This window comes from Kogia breviceps, chromosome 19 (genome assembly GCF_026419965.1).
Source record: "Kogia breviceps isolate mKogBre1 chromosome 19, mKogBre1 haplotype 1, whole genome shotgun sequence".
In the NCBI taxonomy this organism is placed as follows: Eukaryota; Metazoa; Chordata; class Mammalia; order Artiodactyla; family Physeteridae; genus Kogia; species Kogia breviceps.
In genome coordinates this window covers 19,880,380-19,899,198 of record NC_081328.1, presented here as the reverse complement: position 1 = coordinate 19,899,198, position 18,819 = coordinate 19,880,380, and the positions used below count along the sequence as shown (strand labels likewise).

Below are 18,819 nucleotides of genomic sequence, written 5' to 3'. Positions count from 1 at the left end.
TGGGTAAGCAGGTAGGAAGGCTAGCTGGTGGACCAGTGAAGGGGAAGAGTGCCTTAGTGTATTTTACTCCTTCAGGGATACCTTTCTTTTTTCCCAGCGTAAGTGGAAACCCCTAGTTCCCTAGTAGTAAATGCAGATTCTAATTATTGGGCCCTGGCTGTGGCGAATGAAAAGGAAGGAGGGGTGTGACCAGCCGGGCTTTCAGCGGCTGTCAGAGAGCTTCATTTCTAGGGGGCAGAGAGGGATGGGCCTTCTTGTCTTTGACCAGAGGTTATCCAGGTCACAGCCCAATTCGCTCTCTGGCCCATAGTCCCCTCTGGAAGACTCCCACAGCAGATACCCTTCTTTATTATTTTTTAAAAAATTTTATTGGGGTATAATTGATTTACAACGTTATGTTAATTTCTGTTGTAGAGCAAAGTGAATCTGTTATACATATACACATATCCACTCTTTTTTAGATTCTTTTCCCATATAGACCTTTACAGAGGATATCCTTCTTTAGTTAGAGAACCGTGCTTGCAGCTTTATCCTGGGGGAAAACCCCTGACTGTCCTAAAGTGGGGACTGGCAAAGTCCTAGCTTGTTCTTTGGACCCAAGCTTCTTCTCCTAATACCCCCAGACTCCGATTTTGGGGTTACCCAGGGTCCTGTTGGAAAAATATTTTCTCAATGATCTTCTCCATCACCTATGTGAGGATACAAGTTTTTCAGTCGCCTTGTGTTTTGCCATCGAGTTGACAAATGTCCTTTATATAGAACAGAAATTTCTCACCTTATGGTCAGCTTTCTGTCATCTTTTCTAATTCTCTGCTACTACTATGAATTTATTTTTAATAATTTTTTTAATTTTCATACTTATTCTGTCATTTCAGTGGGGTTGGGGGAGGTAAAAGAAGCAAACACAGATGCTCAGGGTTCTGGCCTGTATTTTGACCCAATTATGACCTTTCCTGTTGCTCTCATTACTTGTGGTGGTAACAGCAGCTTTTGGCTTCTCTGTTGAGATTTTGTTTCAGAGGCTTGAAGATCTCAAAGAGTTACTGGATTTTAAAAAATGCTAGGCCTAAGGGCAATGTGTGTGGTTTCTTTGGTCGAGTTGTTAGCTCAGTAGAATGAATGGTGAGCACAGACCACCTGAGCATTTTGGATAACAGAGGGCCAGGTATCTCCTGATCAAGGCTTTTGGTCACGACACCAGCAGCTGGAAAGAAATGAGGGGTGGAAACTGAGAATTTCCTTTCTGACCAAGCATCTGGTCAATCACAACAGTTCTCTGAGGTCTTTGAGGAGAAAATGGCATGTTATGTTAGGTCAATTATGTAATACTCTCTTTTCAGAGTTCCTCAAAAAAAATGTTCTCTTTCGCTTCCTTGATTTCTGTGGTGCTTCTGCCAGAAATGCCCCTCCTCTCAACCTTCTCAGAAAAACTCAACCCATCCTGCATGGTTCAATTTAGATGCCACCGTAAAACCTTCCCCCACTATCCCAGCCAGAGCATCTCTCTCCCTTTCTCTGGAATCCTGAAACAGATATTTATCGTCACTCAAACAGATAACGATTGAGTGACTACTTTATGTTATACATTATGGTAGGCATTAGGAAAACCATGAGACCAAAACAAACTACATTCCTGCCCTTCAAGTATATTTCAGTGTATAAGAGGAGAATATTATACAGTGACTTTCATAAAGTTAGAATATTTATTCAGAAATTGGTTCTGAACTCCTATTATATGTCAAGTACTCTTTTAGGCACTGGGGAAATATATGGTGAAAAGGACAAAATCACTGTCTTGCATGAGCTTGCAGTGTTATTCAACGGTCATTAACCCCCTTTGTCCAATGACTTATTCAATGACTTTAATAAAATTCCATCAACAAAGTAACTAAAAAAAAAAAATGACTATTTCAGGGTGTAGAGAAGACTGAAAATAAGACTAAGATATGACATCTGTGTGCAAAAATCAAATCTAATTCATCACTAAATCTCTAAATTATTATGCAACACTGAATTACAATGATGAGTTTTTTTGTATTGCTGGCAACCAGCCTGGGACTCTGACCTACCCCACCCCAGTCAGGAGGCCCAAGGGTTGAAGAGACCAGTACAGTAAAGTACATCAGTTAGGAAGCTGTGCTATAGTTCAGGGCTTCTGAAATTTTGCATGCATAAGAATCACCTGGGGCTTCCCTGGTGGCACAGTGGTTGAGAATCCGCCTGCCAATGCAGGGAACACGGGTTCGTGCCCCGGTCCGGGAAGATCCCACATGCTGCGGAGCGGCTGGGCCCGTGAGCCATGGCCGCTGGGCCTGCGCGTCCGGAGCCTGTGCTCCGCAACGGGAGAGGCCACAACAGTGAGAGGCCCGCGTACCACGAAAAAAAAAAAAAAAAAAAAAAAGAATCACCTGAAGGGCTTGTTAAAACACAGAAATTCTGATTCAGTAGGACTAGGTGGGGCAAAGAATCAGCATTTCCACCAAGTTCCCAGGTAATGCTGATGCTGCAGGGTGGAGTGGAAATTTGAACTCACTCTCAACTCTGTAACTTCAGCATTGTTTGCAACTTTTATATAAAGCACATATTTCTTTAGTAACCAAAATAATTTCAAAGAATTGAAAAAAGAAAGAATCTTCATTGTCTTTTCAAGGACAAACAACAAAATACGCCGGCTTTTGGCTTGTGTTAATTCTTGATTTTTTTCATGATGAAGCTTATCAAAGTTACTTAATTATAAAAGAAATATACAATTGGGAAAAGTTTAAATATGGCTAAGTAAGTTTGACAACCAATTTTGAATTTTTAAAAGTAAAAATCTTAGAAGGGCAAAATAACTAGAAAAATATGTGCTTTAAAGCTGTAAAAAAAAAATCCATATTTTTACTATTTCACTTTTAGAACCACAGACAAGATTTTTAATGTAAAGAAAAAAAAAGAGGAGGGGACGGCTTAAAGATGGCGGAAGAGTAAGACGCGGAGATCTCCTTCCTCCTCACAGAGACATCAGAAATACATCTATCTACACGTGGAACTTCTATAGAACACCCACCGAACGCTGGCAGAAGACCTCAGACCTCCCAAAAGGCAAGAAACTCCCCACTGGGAAAGGCAAAAGAAAAAAGAATAAACAGAGACAAAGAATAGGGACGGGACCTACACCAGTGGGAGGGAGCCGTGAAGGAGGAAAGACTCTCACACACTAAAAGCCCCTTCGCGGGCGGAGACTGCCGGTGGCGGAGGGGGAAGCTCCGGAGCCGCGGAGGCAAGCGCAGCCACAGGGTGCGGAGGGCAAAGCGGAGAGATTCCCGCAGAGGATCGGTGCCGACCGGCACTCACCAGACGGAGAGGCTTGTCTGCTCACCTGCCGGGGCGGGCGGGGGCCAGGAACTGAGGCTCGGGCTTCAGTCGGATCCCAGGGAAAGGTCTGGAGCTGGCAGAGTGAAAACAGCCTGAAGGGGTTAGTGCGCCACGGCTGGCCGGGAGGGAGTCCGGTTGAAGTCTGGAGCTGCCGAAGAGGCAAGAGGCCGTTTCTTCCCTCTTTGCTTCCTGGGCGCGAGGAGAGGGGATTAAGAACACCGCGTAAAGGAGCTCCAGAAACGGGCGCGAGCCACAGCTGTCGGCACGGACAGTAGAGACGGGTGTGGGACGCTAAGGTTGCCGCTGCCGCCACCAAGAGGCCTGTGTGCGAGCACAGGTCACTCTCCACACCGGCCCTCCCGGGAGCCTGTGCAGCCCGCCGCTGCCGGGGTGCCGGGATTCAGGGACAGCTTCCCCGGGAGAACGTGCGGCGCACCTTGGGCCTGTGCAGCGTCACGCCGGCCTCTGACGTCGCGGACTCGCCCCGCCTCCGTGCCCCTCCCTCCCTCCCGGCCTGAGTGAGCCAGAGACCACGAATCAGCTGCTCCTTTAACCCCGTCCTGTTTGAGCGAAGGGCAGACGCCCTCGTACAACCTACGCGCAGAGGCGGGGCCAAGTCCAAAGCTGAACCCCAGGAGCTGTGCGAACAAAGAGGAGAGGGGGGGGGGTCTCTCCCAGCAGCCTCAGAAGCAGTGGATTAAAGCTCCACAATCAACTTGAAGTGCCCTGCATCTGTGGAAAACCTGAATAGACAACGAATCATCCCAAGTTGAGGAGGTGGACTTTGGGAGCAAGATATACTATTATTTTCCCCTTTTTTTCTTTTTGTGAGTGTGTATGTGTGTGCTGCTGTGTGAGATTGTCTGTATAGCTTTGCTTTCACCATTTGTCCTAGGGTTAGACCGACCCGTTTTTCTGTTTTTTTTTAATAGAAATTTTTCTTCTTAATAATTATTTTTTATTTTAATAACTATACTTTATCCTACTTTATTTTGTCTTCTCCCTTTCTTTCTTCCTTTCTTCCTTCCTTTCTTCCCTCCTTCCCTCCTTTCTTCCTTCCTTCCTCCCTTCTTTCCTCCCTTCCTCTCTTCCTTCCTCCCTTTCTTCCTCTCCACCTTCCTTCCTTCCTTTCTTGCTTTCTTCCTTCCTTCATTTCTTCCTTCCTTTCTTCCTTCCTTCCCTCCCTCCCTCCTTCCTTCCTTCCTTTTCTTTCCTTTCTATTTTTTCTCCCTTTTATTTTGAGCCGTGTGGATTAAAGGCTCTTGGCGCCCCAGCCAGGCACCAGGGCTGTGTCTCTGAGGTGGGAGAACCAACCTCAAGACACTAGTCCACAAGAGACCTCCCAGCTCCACGCAATATCAAACAGCGAAAATCTCCCAGAGATCTCCATCTCAACACCAAGACCCAGCTTCACTCAAGGACCAGCAACGAACAGTGCTGGACACCCTATGCCCAACAAAGAGCAAGACAGGTCTACAGCCCCATCCATTAGCAGAGAGGCTGCCTAAAATCATAATAAGGCCACAGATACCCCAAAACACACCACAAGACGTGGACCTGCCCACCAGAAAGACAAGATCCAGCCTCATCCACCAGAACAGAGGCAGTAGTCCCCCCAACCAGGGAACCTACTCAACCCACTGAACCAACCTTAGCCACTGGGGACAGCCACCAAAAACAACGATAACTATGAACCTGCAGCCTGCAAAAAGGAGACCCCAAACACAGTAAGATAAGTGAAATGAGAAGACAGAAAAACACACAGCAGATGAAGGAGCAAGATAAAAACACACCAGACCTAACAAATGAAGAGGAAATAGTCAGTCTACCTGAAAAAGAATTCAGAATAATGATAGTAAAGATGATTCAAAATCTTGGAAATAGAATAGACAAATTGCAAGAAACAGTTAACAAGGACCTAGAAGAAATAAAGAGGAAGCAAGCAACGATGAGCAACACAATAAATGAAATGAAAAATACTCTAGATGGGATCAATAGCAGAATAACTGAGGCAGAAGGACGGATAAGTGACCTGGAAGATAAAATAGTGGGAATAACTACTGCAGAGCAGAAGAAAGAAAAAAGAATGAAAAGAACTGAGGACAGTCTCAGGGACCTCTGGGACAACATTAAACACACCAACATTCGAATTATAGGGGTCCCAGAAGAAGAAGAGAAAAAGAAAGGGACTGAGAAAATATTTGAAGAGATTATAGTTGAAAACTTCCCTAATATAGGAAAGGAAATAGTCAATCAAGTCCAGGAAGCACAGAGAGTCCCATACAGGATAAACCCAAAGAGAAACACGCCAAGACACATAATAATCAAACTGTCAAAAATTAAATACAAAGAAAACATATTAAAAGCAGCAAGGGAAAAACAACAAATAACACACAAGGGAATCCCCATAAGGTTAACATCTGATCTTTCAGCAGAAACTCTACAAGCCAGAAGGGAGTAGCAGGACATATTTAAAGTGATGAAGGAAAAAAACCTACAACCAAGACTACTCTACCCAGCAAGGATCTCATTCAGATTTGATGGAGAAATTAAAACCTTTACAGACAAGCAAAAGCTGAGAGAGTTCAGCACCACCAAACCAGCTCTACAACAAATGCTAAAGGAACTTCTCTAGGCAAGAAACAAGAGAAGGAAAAGACCTACAATAAGAAACACAAAACAATTAAGAAAATGGGAATAGGAATATACATATCGATAATTACCTTAAATGTAAATGCATTAAATGCTCCCACCAAAAGACACAGACTGGCTGAATGGATACAAAAACAAGACCCATATATATGCTGTCTACAAGAGACCCACTTCAAACCTAGGGACACATACAGACTGAAAGTAAGGGGATGGAAAAAGATATTCCATGCAAATGGAAATCAGAAGAAAGCTGGAGTAGCAATTCTCATATCAGACAAAATGGACTTTAAAATAAAAACTATTACAAGAGACAAAGAAGGACACTACATAATGATCAACGGATCGATCCATGAAGAAGATATAACAATTGTAAATATTTATGCACCCAACATAGGAGCACCTCAATACATAAGGCAAATACTAACAGCCATAAACGGGGAAATCGACAGTAACACAATCATAGTAGGGGACTTTAACACCCCACTTTCACCAATGGACAGATGATCCAAAATGAAAATAAATAAGGAAACACAAGCTTTAAATGATACATTACACAAGATGGACTTGATATTTATAGGACATTCCATCCAAAAACAATAGAATACACATTTTTCTCAAGTGCTCATGGAACATTCTCCAGGATCGATCATATATTGGGTCACAAATCTAGCCTTGGCAAATTTAAGAAAATTGAAATCGTATCGAGTATCTTTTCCGACCACAACGCTATGAGACTAGATATCAATTACAGGAAAAGATCTGTAAAAAATACAAACACATGAGGCTAAACAATACACTACTTAATAACGAAGTGATCACTGAAGAAATCAAAGAGGAAATCAAAAAATACCTAGAAACAAATGACAATGGAGACATGACGACCCAAAACCTATGGGATACAGCAAAAGCAGTTCTAAGAGGCAAGTTTATGGCAATACAATCATACCTTAAGAAACAGGAAACATCTCGAATAAAAAAACTAACTTTGAAAGCAATTAGAGAAAGAAGAACAAAAAACCCCCAAATTTAGCAGAAGGAAAGAAATCATAAAGATCAGATCAGAAATAAATGAAAATGAAATGAAGGAAATGATAGCAAAGATCAATAAAACTAAAAGATGGTTCTTTGAGAAGATAAATAAAATTGATAAACCATTAGCCAGACTCATCAAGAATAAAAGGGAGAAGACTCAAATCAATAGAATTAGAAATGAAAAAGGAGATGTAACAACTGACACTGCAGAAATACAAAAGATTATTAGAGATTACTACAAGCAACTGTATGCCAATAAAATGGACAACCTGGAAGAAATGGACAAATTCTTAGAAATGCACAACCTGCTGAGACTGAACCAGGAAGAAATAGCAAATATGAACAGACCAATCACAAGCACTGAAATTGAAACTGTGATTAAAAATCTTCCAACAAACAAAAGCTCAGGACCAGATAGCTTCACACGCGAATTCTATCAAACATTTAGAGAAGAGCTAACACCTATCCTTCTCAAACTCTTCCAAAAGATAGCAGAGGGAGGAACACTCCCAAACTCATTCTATGAGGCCACCATCACCCTGATACCAAACCAGACAAAGACGTCACCAAGAAATAAAACTACAGGCCAATATCACTGATGAACATAGATGCAAAAATCCTCAACAAAATATTAGCAAACAGAATCCAACAGCACATTAAAAGGATCATACACCATGATCAAGTGGGGTTTATTCCAGGAATGCAAGGATTCTTCAATATACGCAAATCAATCAACGTGATACACCATATCAACAAACTGAAGGAGAAAAACCATATGATCATCTCAATAGATGCAGAGGAAGCTTTTGACAAAATTCAACACTCATTTATGATAAAAACCCTGCAGAAAGTAGGCATAAAGGGAACTTTCCTCAACATAATAAAGGCCATATATGACAAACCCACAGCTAGCATCGTTCTCTCTTTTTTTTTTTTTTTTTTCTTGTGGTACGCGGGCCTCTCCGGACACGCAGGCTCAGCGGCCATGGCTCACGGGCCCAGCCGCTCCGCGGCATATGGGATCCCCCCGGACCACGGCATGAACCCGCGTCCCCTGCATTAGCAGGCGGACCCCCAACCACTGCGCCACCAGGGAAGCCCTGCATCGTTCTCAATGGTGAAAAACTGAAACCATTTCCACTAAGATCAGGACGAAGACAAGGTTGCCCACTCTCACCACTCTTACTCAACATAGTTTTGGAAGTTCTAGCCACAGCAATCAGAGAAGAAAAAGAAATAAAAGGAATCCAAATAGGAAAAGAAGAAGTAAAGCTGTCACTGTTTGCAGATGACATGATACTATACATAGAGAATCCTAAGGATGCTACAAGAAAACTAGTAGAGCTAATCAATGAATTTGGTAAAGTAGCAGGGTACAAAATTAATGCACAGAAATCTCTGGCATTCTTATACACTAATGATGAAAAATCTGAGAGTGAAATTAAGAAAACACTCTCATTTACCATTGCAACAAAAAGAATAAAATATCTAGGAACAAACCTACCTAAGGAGACAAAAGACTTGTACGCAGAAAACTATAAGACACTGATGAAAGAAATTAAAGATGATACAAATAGGTGGAGAAATATACCATGTTCTTGGATTGGAAGAATCAACATTGTGAAAATGACTCTACTACACAAAGCAATCTACAGATTCAATGCTATCCCTATCAAATTACCACTGGCATTTTTTACAGAACTAGAACAAAAAATTTCACAATTTGTATGGAAACAAAAAAGACCCCGAATAGCCAAAGCAATCTTGAGAACGAAAAATGGAGCTGGAGGAATCAGGCTCCCTGACTTCAGACTATACTAGAAGGCTACAGTAATCAAGACAGTATGGTACTGGCACAACAACAGAAATATAGATCAATGGAACAGGATAGAAAGCCCAGAGATAAACCCACACACATATGGTCACCTTATCTTTGATAAAGGAGGGAAGGATATACAGTGGAGAAAAGACAGCCTCTTCAATAAGTGGTGCTGGGAAAACTGGACAGCTACATGTAAAAGTATGAAATTAGAACACTCCCTAACACCACACACAAAAATAAACTCAAAATGGGTTAAAGACCTAAATGTAAGGCCAGACACTATCAAACTCTTAGAGGAAAACATAGGCAGAACACTCTATGACATAAATCACAGCAAGATCCTTTTTGACCCACTTCCTAGAGAAATGGAAATAAAAACAAAAATAAACAAATGGGACCTAATGAAACTTAAAAGCTTTTGCACAGCAAAGGATACCATAAACAAGACCAAAAGACAACCCTCAGAATGGGAGAAAATATTTGCAAATGAAGCAACTGACAAAGCATTAATTTCCAAAATTTATAAGCAACTCATGCAGCTCAATAACAAAAAAACAAATAACCCAATCCAAAAATGGGCAGAAGAACTAAATAGACATTTCTCCAAAGAAGATATACAGATTGCCAACAAACACATGAAAGAATGCTCAACATCATTAATCATTAGAGAAATGCAAATCAAAACTACAATGAGATATCATCTCACACCGGTCAGATTGGCCATCATCAAAAAATCTAGAAACAATTAATGCTGGAGAGGGTGTGGAGAAAAGGGAACCCTCTTGCACTGCTGGTGGGAATGTAAATTGATACAGCCACTATGGAGAACAGTATGGAGGTTCCTTAAAAAACTACAAATAGAACTACCATATGACCCAGCAATCCCACTACTGGGCATATACCCTGAGAAAACCATAATTCAAAAAGAGTCATGTACCAAAATGTTCATTGCAGCTCTATTTACGATAGCCAGAACATGGAAGCAACCTAAGTGTCTATCAACAGATGAATGGATAAAGAAAATGTGGCACATATATACAATAGAATATTACTCAGCCATAAAAAAAAAAAACTGAGTTATTTGTAGGGAGGTGGTTGGACCTGGAGTCTGTCATACAGAGTGAAGTAAATCAGAAAGAGAAAAACAAATACCGTATGCTAACAAATATATATGAATCTAAGGGGAAAAAAAAAGGGTCATGAAGAACCTAGGGGTAAGACAGGAATAAAGACACAGACCTACTAGAGCATGAACTGGAGGATATGGGGAGGGGGAAGGGTAAGCTGTGACAAAGTGAGAGAGTGGCAGGGACATATATACAGTATCAAATGTAAATTAGATAGCTAGAGGGAAGCTGCCGCATAGCACAGGGAGAGCACCTCTGTGCTTTGTGACCAGCTAGAGGGGTGGGATAGGGAGGGTGGGAGAGAGGGTGATGCAAGAGGGAAGAGATATGGGAACATATGTATATGTATAACTGATTCACTTTGTTGTAAAGGAAAAACTAACCCACTATTGTAATTATACTCCAATAAAGATGTTTTTAAAAAAAAGAAAAAAAAAAGAGATTTTAAAAGTAATATAGCTCATTGCCTTTTCTCTTGGTGTGAGCCAGTGCTTGGACAGAGGGCATGACCCACTTGGTTGAGGCCAGTGGAGCTGGAAGACTTCTCACACACAGGCAAAAAAGCAAAGACGTAAACATATTAAGGGTCCCACCCACCCTTTCTATATATTTTCCATTTTTTTAAATCAGTGCATATGTGTTGCTTTGAAAAACATTTTTAACATTTAAAAAAATAATTTTATTTATTTATTTTTGGCTGCATTGGGTCTGTGTCGCTGCGCGCAGGCTTTCTCTAGTTGCGGTGAGTGGGAGCTACTCTTCATTGCGGTGCGTGGGCTTCTCATTGCGGTGGCTTCTCTTGTTGTGGAGCACGGGTTCTTGACACACGGGCTTCAGTAGTTGTGGCATGTGGGCTCAGTAGTTGTGGCTCACAGGCTCTACAGCACAGTCTCAGTAGTTGCGGCGCACGGGCTTAGCCTCTCCGTGGCATGTGGGATCTTCACAGACCAGGGCTTGAACCCGTGTCCCCTACATTGGCAGGCAGAGTCTTAACCACTGCGCCACCAGGGAAGTCCAATATTTTTAACATTTTTTAAACAGGCACCACATACTCACCAGTGGGCAACAGGAGAACCTTTAAGGTCTCTAATTATGTTGCCACTGAAGTCCATTCATCCCACTGTTTTGAAATTTTCATTGACTTTTTTGAGTCCCTCTTCAAGCTATGAGTCCTCTGAGGTCAGGGTCACCTCCAAGCCTAGCCCATGATATTATGGCAAAGAAGTGATGCAGTCACTAAACCCATTCTCTCGTCTCCCTGGGCACACAGATGATCTATATTTTCCTTACCTTTGTCATTAAGTTGGAGCCAGGTGACTTCATTTTGGCCATGGAGTGTAAGTGAAAGTAACTTATACTATTTCCAGAACTGGGCCATAAAAATCTGCCCATCCCTCTCTGCTTCTCCCCTCTTGTAGTAAACTTGGAGGCCTCCTGTGGAAAATGGCGGCATTATAAGATAGAAGAAGACTTGGTCCCTGAATGGGTGCATGAAACAGCCTTCTCCAACACACTCACACTCATCACGCTGCCAGCCCACACTGGACTGTGACATGAGCCAGAAATAAACCTTCATGTAATGAATCCCCTGAGATTTAGGGGTTGTTCATTATAGCAACGAATGTAACCAGGCTAATGTGGGTAGGAATTCAATAACTGCTTGAAAAATAACGGACTTTCCTGTAAAGATCCTAGCAACAACTTGGCAAGCAGGCTAGTCTCCGCAAAAACAAAGAAGTAATCATTATTTCTTCCCAACTCAAATTCTTCCCAGAAACATCTTGTTTCCGTAGATTGTTCCTAACGACAATCGTTATCACTTGACTTGAGGAGTTTAAATAGTGTTATTATTGATAACAAATACAGAACATTTCAAATAAATTACTGTCTTGGCACCTAAGCATGAGAATTCAGCTGTTTCCTGTGAGATATACATACTTAGACCAGCTCAATTCATCCTTCTTCTAAAACATATACTTACAGATCACTTGCTATCTGCTAGGCCTGCCCTGCCCTGACGAGTGGAGGAGAGAAGATGGAAACAGCCTTCTAACCACAACAGCAAGAAGAATAGGACAAGTTCCCCCAGGAAGAGCACGGTCAAGGCCACTGGACGGAGAGTGTGAAGAGGTGGGTCTGCCCTGCATCCAAATCATTTCGTGAACATGAGCAAGTCTCTGGCCCTTCCTGAGCTCCAATTCCTCCTCAGTAAATAGCCTGTTTAGACAAAGCTAAGGATGACGCAAGCTGCACCTTCACAGAAAGCACATCAGTCACATGATACATGGATATGGCCTCAGAACCATTTCCAACACTGAGCGCCAGTCCACCACTAATCAATGAAACCTGCTAGCCATCCCCGAATGAAGCATTTTCTAGGTCCCCATCAAGCTTTTCCATAATGAAAGTCAGAAACTGGGAGAAGGTCCCAAAGGGATCCACTCTCTGAACTCAGAAAGGTCTCGGAATAAGGGTTTTCTAGAGAAGCCAAGCCAGGCAGGACAGTTTTAGAGACAGCTCGTTGGGGGCTCCCGTGTTTCTTTTCCACAGCAGAGTGATTAAGGACACAGACTTGGGAGCCAGACTGCCTGAGTTTGAAGCCCGATTCCACTTATCAACTGTCAAATCTCAGGGGAGTAACGGATGTTTTTTGTGCCTCAGTTTCCTCAACTACTGATAAAAGGCTTAAAAGGGCTAATATTCATGAAGCCTTTGGGACAGCAGATACTGTGTAGAGCAACCCTTAAAGTATAGTGCTCGTTAAATAAATTATCTGCTGAGCGCCATGACACCTCTTCACCCCAGGGGACAGTGAAAGGCCAGGGATGAGGTAGGGAGCCAAAAGTTCTGCTGAAGAGCTTGAGTGAGGATTTCTTAGACCTGATGTGGGGACTCCAGACCTCATCCTGTTACCCCAGATCCCCTCCAATCTCCAGCCCCCATACGGCCTTGTTCTGAGGCCAGGAACCAGAATTGGGCACAGGACACATCCCAGCCTTCGAGATCTTTCACTAAATCTGAGACAGTCTCCTCTACCACTGTGCTCATGGTCGTCCTACAACTAAGGAAGAGCTTCTATCAAAGGGTTAAACGTATTCCCACTGGGGATGGAGGTCAATTTCCTCCCTGAAATCTCAGCTCTCTGCACTTCCTTCACTCCACCCTCAACAAATGTGCAAGATATGAAATTGCTGAGGAATCTACTGCTTCCTACTTCCCTTTGAAATCTTAGTTCCCTTATTTAAAAAACAAATTTTGCCTCAGTGAACATTTCTCAAACCTTCCTCAGCCCAGGAGCCTCCGAAGCCCCTACCAGGCCAGCTCTCCTCCTGCAGCCACTCCCTTCACAGGAGGATGAAGGTCTCCATGGCAGCCATATCCCTCCTCCTCCTCGTCCTCATTACCACCGTTGCCCTGGGGTCCAAGACTGGATCCTATGCAAGTGAGTGCAATACCTTCCAACCTGGTTCTTGTGGGGAAACAAGCACGAGTAGGGTTGCCGGGGATACAAGGAGAAAGGGGCTCTAGAAGGAGGTCTGGTGTCTTCCTTTTTGTGTTATTGAAGTATAGTTGCTGTACAATGTTATATAACTTACAGGTGTACAATAGAGTGATTCACAATTTTTAAAGGTTATACTCCATTTATAGTTATAAAATATTGACTGTATTCCCCATGTTGTGCAATATATCCTTGTAGCTTGTCTTACACCTAGTAGTTTGTACTCTTAACCCCCTACCTCTACTTTTCCCCTCCCCACTGGTAACCACTAGTTCATTCTCTATATCTTTGAGTCTGCTTCTTTTTTGTTATATTTATTAGTTTGTTATATTTTTTAGATTCCACATATAAGGGATATCCTACAGTTATTTGTCTTTCTCTGTCTGACTTATTTCACTTAGCGTAATGCCCTCCAAGTCCATCCATGTGGCTGCAAATGTCAAATTTTCATTCTTTTTTATGGCTGAGTAGTATTCCATTGTACGTATATAAGGTCTGGTGTCTTCTTAAACTGGTTTCATCCTCACCCTGCCCAGGATGAGTCCCCTTCCTGTCAATGCCATGCAGTGAGGCCAGGCTATCTCTTGACTCCCTCAATTCACCTCTCTTCACCATTAAGCACAAGACTGGCCCATCGCATTTGGGGTCATTATCCCCAGGGAGACTGGGGAACAGTATCTGGAGCCTCTCGAGGCCACTATGTCCATTTACCTCCTGGGATTTGGACCCAGGCTGCTTTCAGGGTCCACCCTAACCCACGAGTGCAGCATCGCTTAGTTATGTGGTAGGGGGAAATGCAACAGTTGGGGGTGTCCCCAGGCCACCTTTTTTCAGCTTATTTCTTAGGATGAGCTGCCGTTACAGACAGCCAAAACTATTCCTCACTCTGCAATTTTACTTTATTTCGTTTTCAGAAACTGAAGGGAAACATAGAAGGTTGTTGAAATAAAACTAAAGTTGACAGAATCTGGACAGTTTGATTTGCCTCTCTGAGAATTCACTCAGACAGCTCAGAGGAATGCAGTGGCAGTGGTTCCCGGGGACAAACGGGTCCCTTATTTCACTCTTTGGGGAGTGAGGGTGTTTCCGGCAATGGTGCTGGATAAGAGGACCAGCCCTTCCAGAAGACCTAAATAGACATTTCTCCAAAGAAGATATACAGATTGCTAACAAACACATGAAAGGATGCTCAACATCATTAATCATTAGAGAAATGCTAATCAAAACTACAATGAGATATCATCTCACACCGGTCAGAATGGCCATCATCAAAAAATCTAGAAACAATAAATGTTGGAGAGGGTGTGGAGAAAAGGGAACCCTCTTGCACTGCTGGTGGGAATGTAAATTGATACAGCCACTATGGAAAACAGTATGGAGGTTCCTTAAAAAACTACAAATAGAACTACCATATGACCCAGCAATCCCACTACTGGGCATATACCCTGAGAAAACCATAATTCAAAAAGAGTCATGTACCAAAATGTTCGTTGCAGCTCTATTTACGATAGCCAGGACATGGAAGCAATCTAAGTGTCTATCAACAGATGAATGGATAAAGAAAATGTGGCACATATATACAATAGAATATTACTCAGCCATAAAAAGAAACAAAACTGAGTTATTTGTAGGGAGGTGGTTGGACCTGGAGTCTGTCATACAGAGTGAAGTAAGTCAGAAAGAGAAAAACAAATACTGTATGCTAACACATATATATGGAATCTAAGGGGGAAAAAAAAAAGGTCATGAAGAACCTAGGGGTAAGACGGGAATAAAGACACAGACCTACTAGAGCATGGACTTGAGGATATGGGGAGGGGGAAGGGTAAGTTGTGACAAAGTGAGAGAGTGGCATGGACATATATACACTACCAAATGTGAAACAGATAGCTAGTGGGAAGCAGCCGCATAGCACAGAGAGATCAGCTCGGTGCTTTGTAACCAGGTACCTAGAGAGGTGGGATAGGGAGGGTGGGAGGGAGACGCAAGAGGGAAGAGATATGGGGACATATGTATAACTGCTTCACTTTGTTATAAAGCGGAAACTAACACACCATTGTAAAGCAATTATACTCCAATAAAGATGTTTAAAAAAAAATCATTAGCACCTAATAAGTGCTTAATGATTAAAAAAAAAAGAGGACCAGCCCTTCCCTTTCCACCCAAGCACCCAGTCACCGTCGGTGACCCCGAGATCATCGCTGTGCACACCCACATTTCTGTCCAGGTTGGTCACATAACATGCACAGCCCCAATCACTGCACCCGATAACTGCAGGGCCCTTGATCTGAAACGCCCTTCCTGCTACCCCCATAATTCAATCTTGGTGTGACTCTGCTGTCACCCCCTTGCACCTCCTGTAAGAGCCATGAAATTTCAGAATCAAAAAATAATTGAAAAATAGTGATTTTTTAAAAAAGTGTTTTAGATCAGGAAATCTTCTCTTCAAGCAAAATCTTACACAGAAGGCCCAAAATGTAAAACAGAAAAAAAGGCTGATGGGGTCTTATACCCAAGACTGAACTCCCAAGTGCACCAGTGCCTCCAGGAAACTTCATGTATAAACCACCAATCCAGTTAACTGCCTCTTCACAGATGAGGAGACTGAGGAGGGAATGAGGGGTCATGGGCGGAAAGCCAGCAGAGGCGAGGTAGGGTGTCCTGCAGATCTGGGTGTCCTGGCTCCCGGGCCATTATCCTCGGGGCTTGGTATGGGCATCCTGCCCTCTTTGCAGTGCACGGGCAGGATGGGGACACTGGCAGGGGCAGGATCTGCCCCAAATGGCATGCATCCCAATCCCTAATGGGATTTCTTCCCATGTCCCTCCTTTTTTTTTTTTTTGCGGTACGCGGGCCTCTCACTATTGTGGCCTCTCCCGTTGCGGAGCACAGGCTCCGGACGCGCAGGCTCAGCGGCCACGGCTCACGGGCCCAGCCGCTCCGCGGCACGTGGGATCCTCCCGGACCGGGGCACGAACCCGTGTCCCCTGCATCGGCAGGCGGACTCTCAACCACTGCGCCACCAGGGAAGCCATCCCTCCTTTTTGGAGCATCTCTGCCAGCTGCCCCCAGGGATGGCGTGTGCTCGCTGAGATCGGGGCTTTGCTGCTCCTCCATCTGGAGTTCAAAGTCATCAGCCAGTCCTTCTGGGGTGGGGATGTGGGGGTGGAGAATGGAAAGCAGAGTGGTCACTAGTGAAGGGGGAGGGAAAGGGGAGCCCCGGGAGGAGTCTGAAAGGGAGGCCAGAGGACTGAGATTTTTCTACAGCCCTCTCTTGGAATTCTGGGGGCTGTCCCCTCCTTCCTTCCCTCTTCCACCGGCTCGGGGGCAGAGGCAGCCAGCAGCTGTCACCTTCAACAAGTGTCCTGATCTGGGGCTTCCCTGGTGGCGCGGTGGTTAAGAATCCATCTGCCAATGCAGGGGACACGGGTTCAAGCCCTGGCCCGGGAAGATCCCACATGACGTGGAGAAACTAAGCCCGTGCGCCACAACTACTGAGCCCGCGTGCCACAACTACTGAGCCCGCGTGCCACAACTACTGAAGCCCGCACGCCTAGAGCCCGTGCTCTGCAACAAGAGAAGCCACTGCAATGAGAAGTCCGCGCACCTCAACGAAGAGTAGCCCCCGCTCGCCGCAACTAGAGAAAGCCCGCGTGCAGCAACGAAGACCCAACGCAGCCAAAATTAAACAAATAAAACAAATAAATTTATTTTAAAAGACAAACAGACAAGTGCCCTGATCTCAGCTTCCCTCCATGCTTTCTCCTCAGGAGGACCTTACCACCCCACCGAGTGCTGCTTCAGCTACATGATGCGGGCAGTCAGGCGACAGCGGATTTCAAGCTATTATGAGACCAGCAGCCAGTGTTCCAAGCCTGGAATTGTGTAGGTGGCACCCATACACCACACTGGGGGAGGGGGAGCCAGCAGGGCCTGGGTAGGGGAGAGGGGGGCAGGGAGAACACAGAATGGGGGCTCCCCAGGGTGCTTCTCAGGTATGTCCACGCAGGGAGAGGCAGCCGGGAGGGAACTTGGGGGCTTCTGGGCTGTCTGGGGCCCGCTGGGGCCAGGAGGAAGCTGGTGCCATGGATGGGGAGGTGTGGGGGAGGGGAAGGGCAGGCAAGGGGCACTTCCTGGGTGGGGACACTGAGACTAGATGGGTCCAGGGGCCTCTGAGGGGCTGAAGGGCATGCCTCAGAAAGGACGCCGGCCCTGGGCTGCCTCTCACTAAGGAAGGAGAACCAGTCTGGGTTGGATGAGGAATTTGTGAGGAAGGGGGGATGGGCTCTTGCTTCCTGGCTGCCGGACCCTCGGTTTGTCATCCTTCTCCCCTCTTGTTCCACAGCTTCATCACCAAAAAGGGCCATTACATCTGTGCCAACCCCAGCGATGATTGGGTCCAGGACTATATCAAGGAGCTGGAGGAGATCTGAGTGACCCAGAAGTAGTGGAGAAGGACACAGCTCCGAATTTAAAGAGACGGGGCTGAACCCCACTCCCAACTTGGCCCCAGACACCTCCTGGGAGCTGCCCTGCCTTGAATTAAAGACCATCATGCCCTTCCCTGCCCTCGTTCATTTCTACTAAATTGCCCACTGGCAGTAGACTTGAGGACACTGGTGAGCCCAGCTCAGGGTGGTACTCTCAGCCTCACGCATCACTCTGCAAAAGTTTGGCCAGAGCCTGGTGCCAAAAAATGGGTCAGGCCTGCGATGGAGGTAGAGGAAAACTGAGCAGAAAATGAGGAAGACAGTGTAAAAGCTACCTTTACACAATAATAACCACAAGAATAACAGATACCATTTTTGTAGCGCCTTCTATATTCTAAGCACTCTGCTAAGCAGTTTATGTGCATTATCTTATTTAAGCTTCACAAGTGTAAAGCCAAGAAGTATCACCTGACTTTGCAGGTAAATCTTCATACAGGCCTCTCTATAGCAAACTCCATAGTCTTTTTCTGTGCTGGTCTCAAGGCCTCTGTTCCCTGATGACTGGGATAGGAATGACTCATGGACATATTTTATCCAATTCTTCCCCATCCACTTACATACATCAGGTTTCACTCTATTGTTTTACTCAGTTTTGTGTCCTGCACAAGGCATAGCAAAAAGCCTGGCCCACACCAGGTGCTCAGGAAATGGATAGATGGATGGATGGATGGATGGTGGATGGATGCATGGATAGATGGAATGATTCCGGAGTCAAGAGGAAGCTTATGCTCCAGGAATAACACTCAGGTGCCCCCAAAGGGGGAGATGCCACCATCTTCCAGGTTCAAGAAGGAGCTCTGCACACAAAGAGGAAGAGCACATCCAGCGTAGGCACTCTGG

At 44.5% G+C, this 18,819-nt stretch overlaps 2 protein-coding genes across 5 annotated transcripts in view; one reads left to right on the top strand and one right to left on the bottom strand.

The window, feature by feature from the left end:
- Positions 1-18,819, bottom strand: part of LOC131746906 (C-C motif chemokine 4) — a 108,331-nt gene that overhangs the window by 67,646 nt on the left and 21,866 nt on the right. Inside the window, exon 1 of one of the 4 annotated variants that reach the window (XM_067020988.1) lies at positions 3,362-3,403. The exons of the other annotated variants lie outside the window; for them this stretch is intronic. The gene's annotated coding sequence lies outside the window, so the exon portion shown is untranslated. Of the gene's footprint in view, positions 1-3,361; positions 3,404-18,819 lie in introns of those variants that run through there. 4 annotated transcript variants of the gene reach the window in all.
- Positions 13,244-18,052, top strand: LOC131746905 (C-C motif chemokine 14). The gene is made up of 3 exons (XM_059048681.2): positions 13,244-13,432; positions 17,260-17,374; positions 17,835-18,052. Exons 1-3 carry the CDS (start codon positions 13,345-13,347, stop codon positions 17,920-17,922), a joined length of 291 nt encoding a protein of 96 aa, XP_058904664.1. The 5' UTR covers positions 13,244-13,344; the 3' UTR covers positions 17,923-18,052.

Excerpts from the sequence above, each read along its gene's own strand:
- LOC131746905 (XM_059048681.2), top strand. The coding sequence starts at position 13,345 with ATGAAGGTCTCCATGGCAGCCATATCCCTCCTCCTCCTCGTCCTCATT. Across the intron at positions 13,433-17,259 it reads CAAGACTGGATCCTATGCAA|GAGGACCTTACCACCCCACC; the intron begins GTGAGTGCAATA and ends CTTTCTCCTCAG. Across the intron at positions 17,375-17,834 it reads TGTTCCAAGCCTGGAATTGT|CTTCATCACCAAAAAGGGCC; the intron begins GTAGGTGGCACC and ends CTTGTTCCACAG.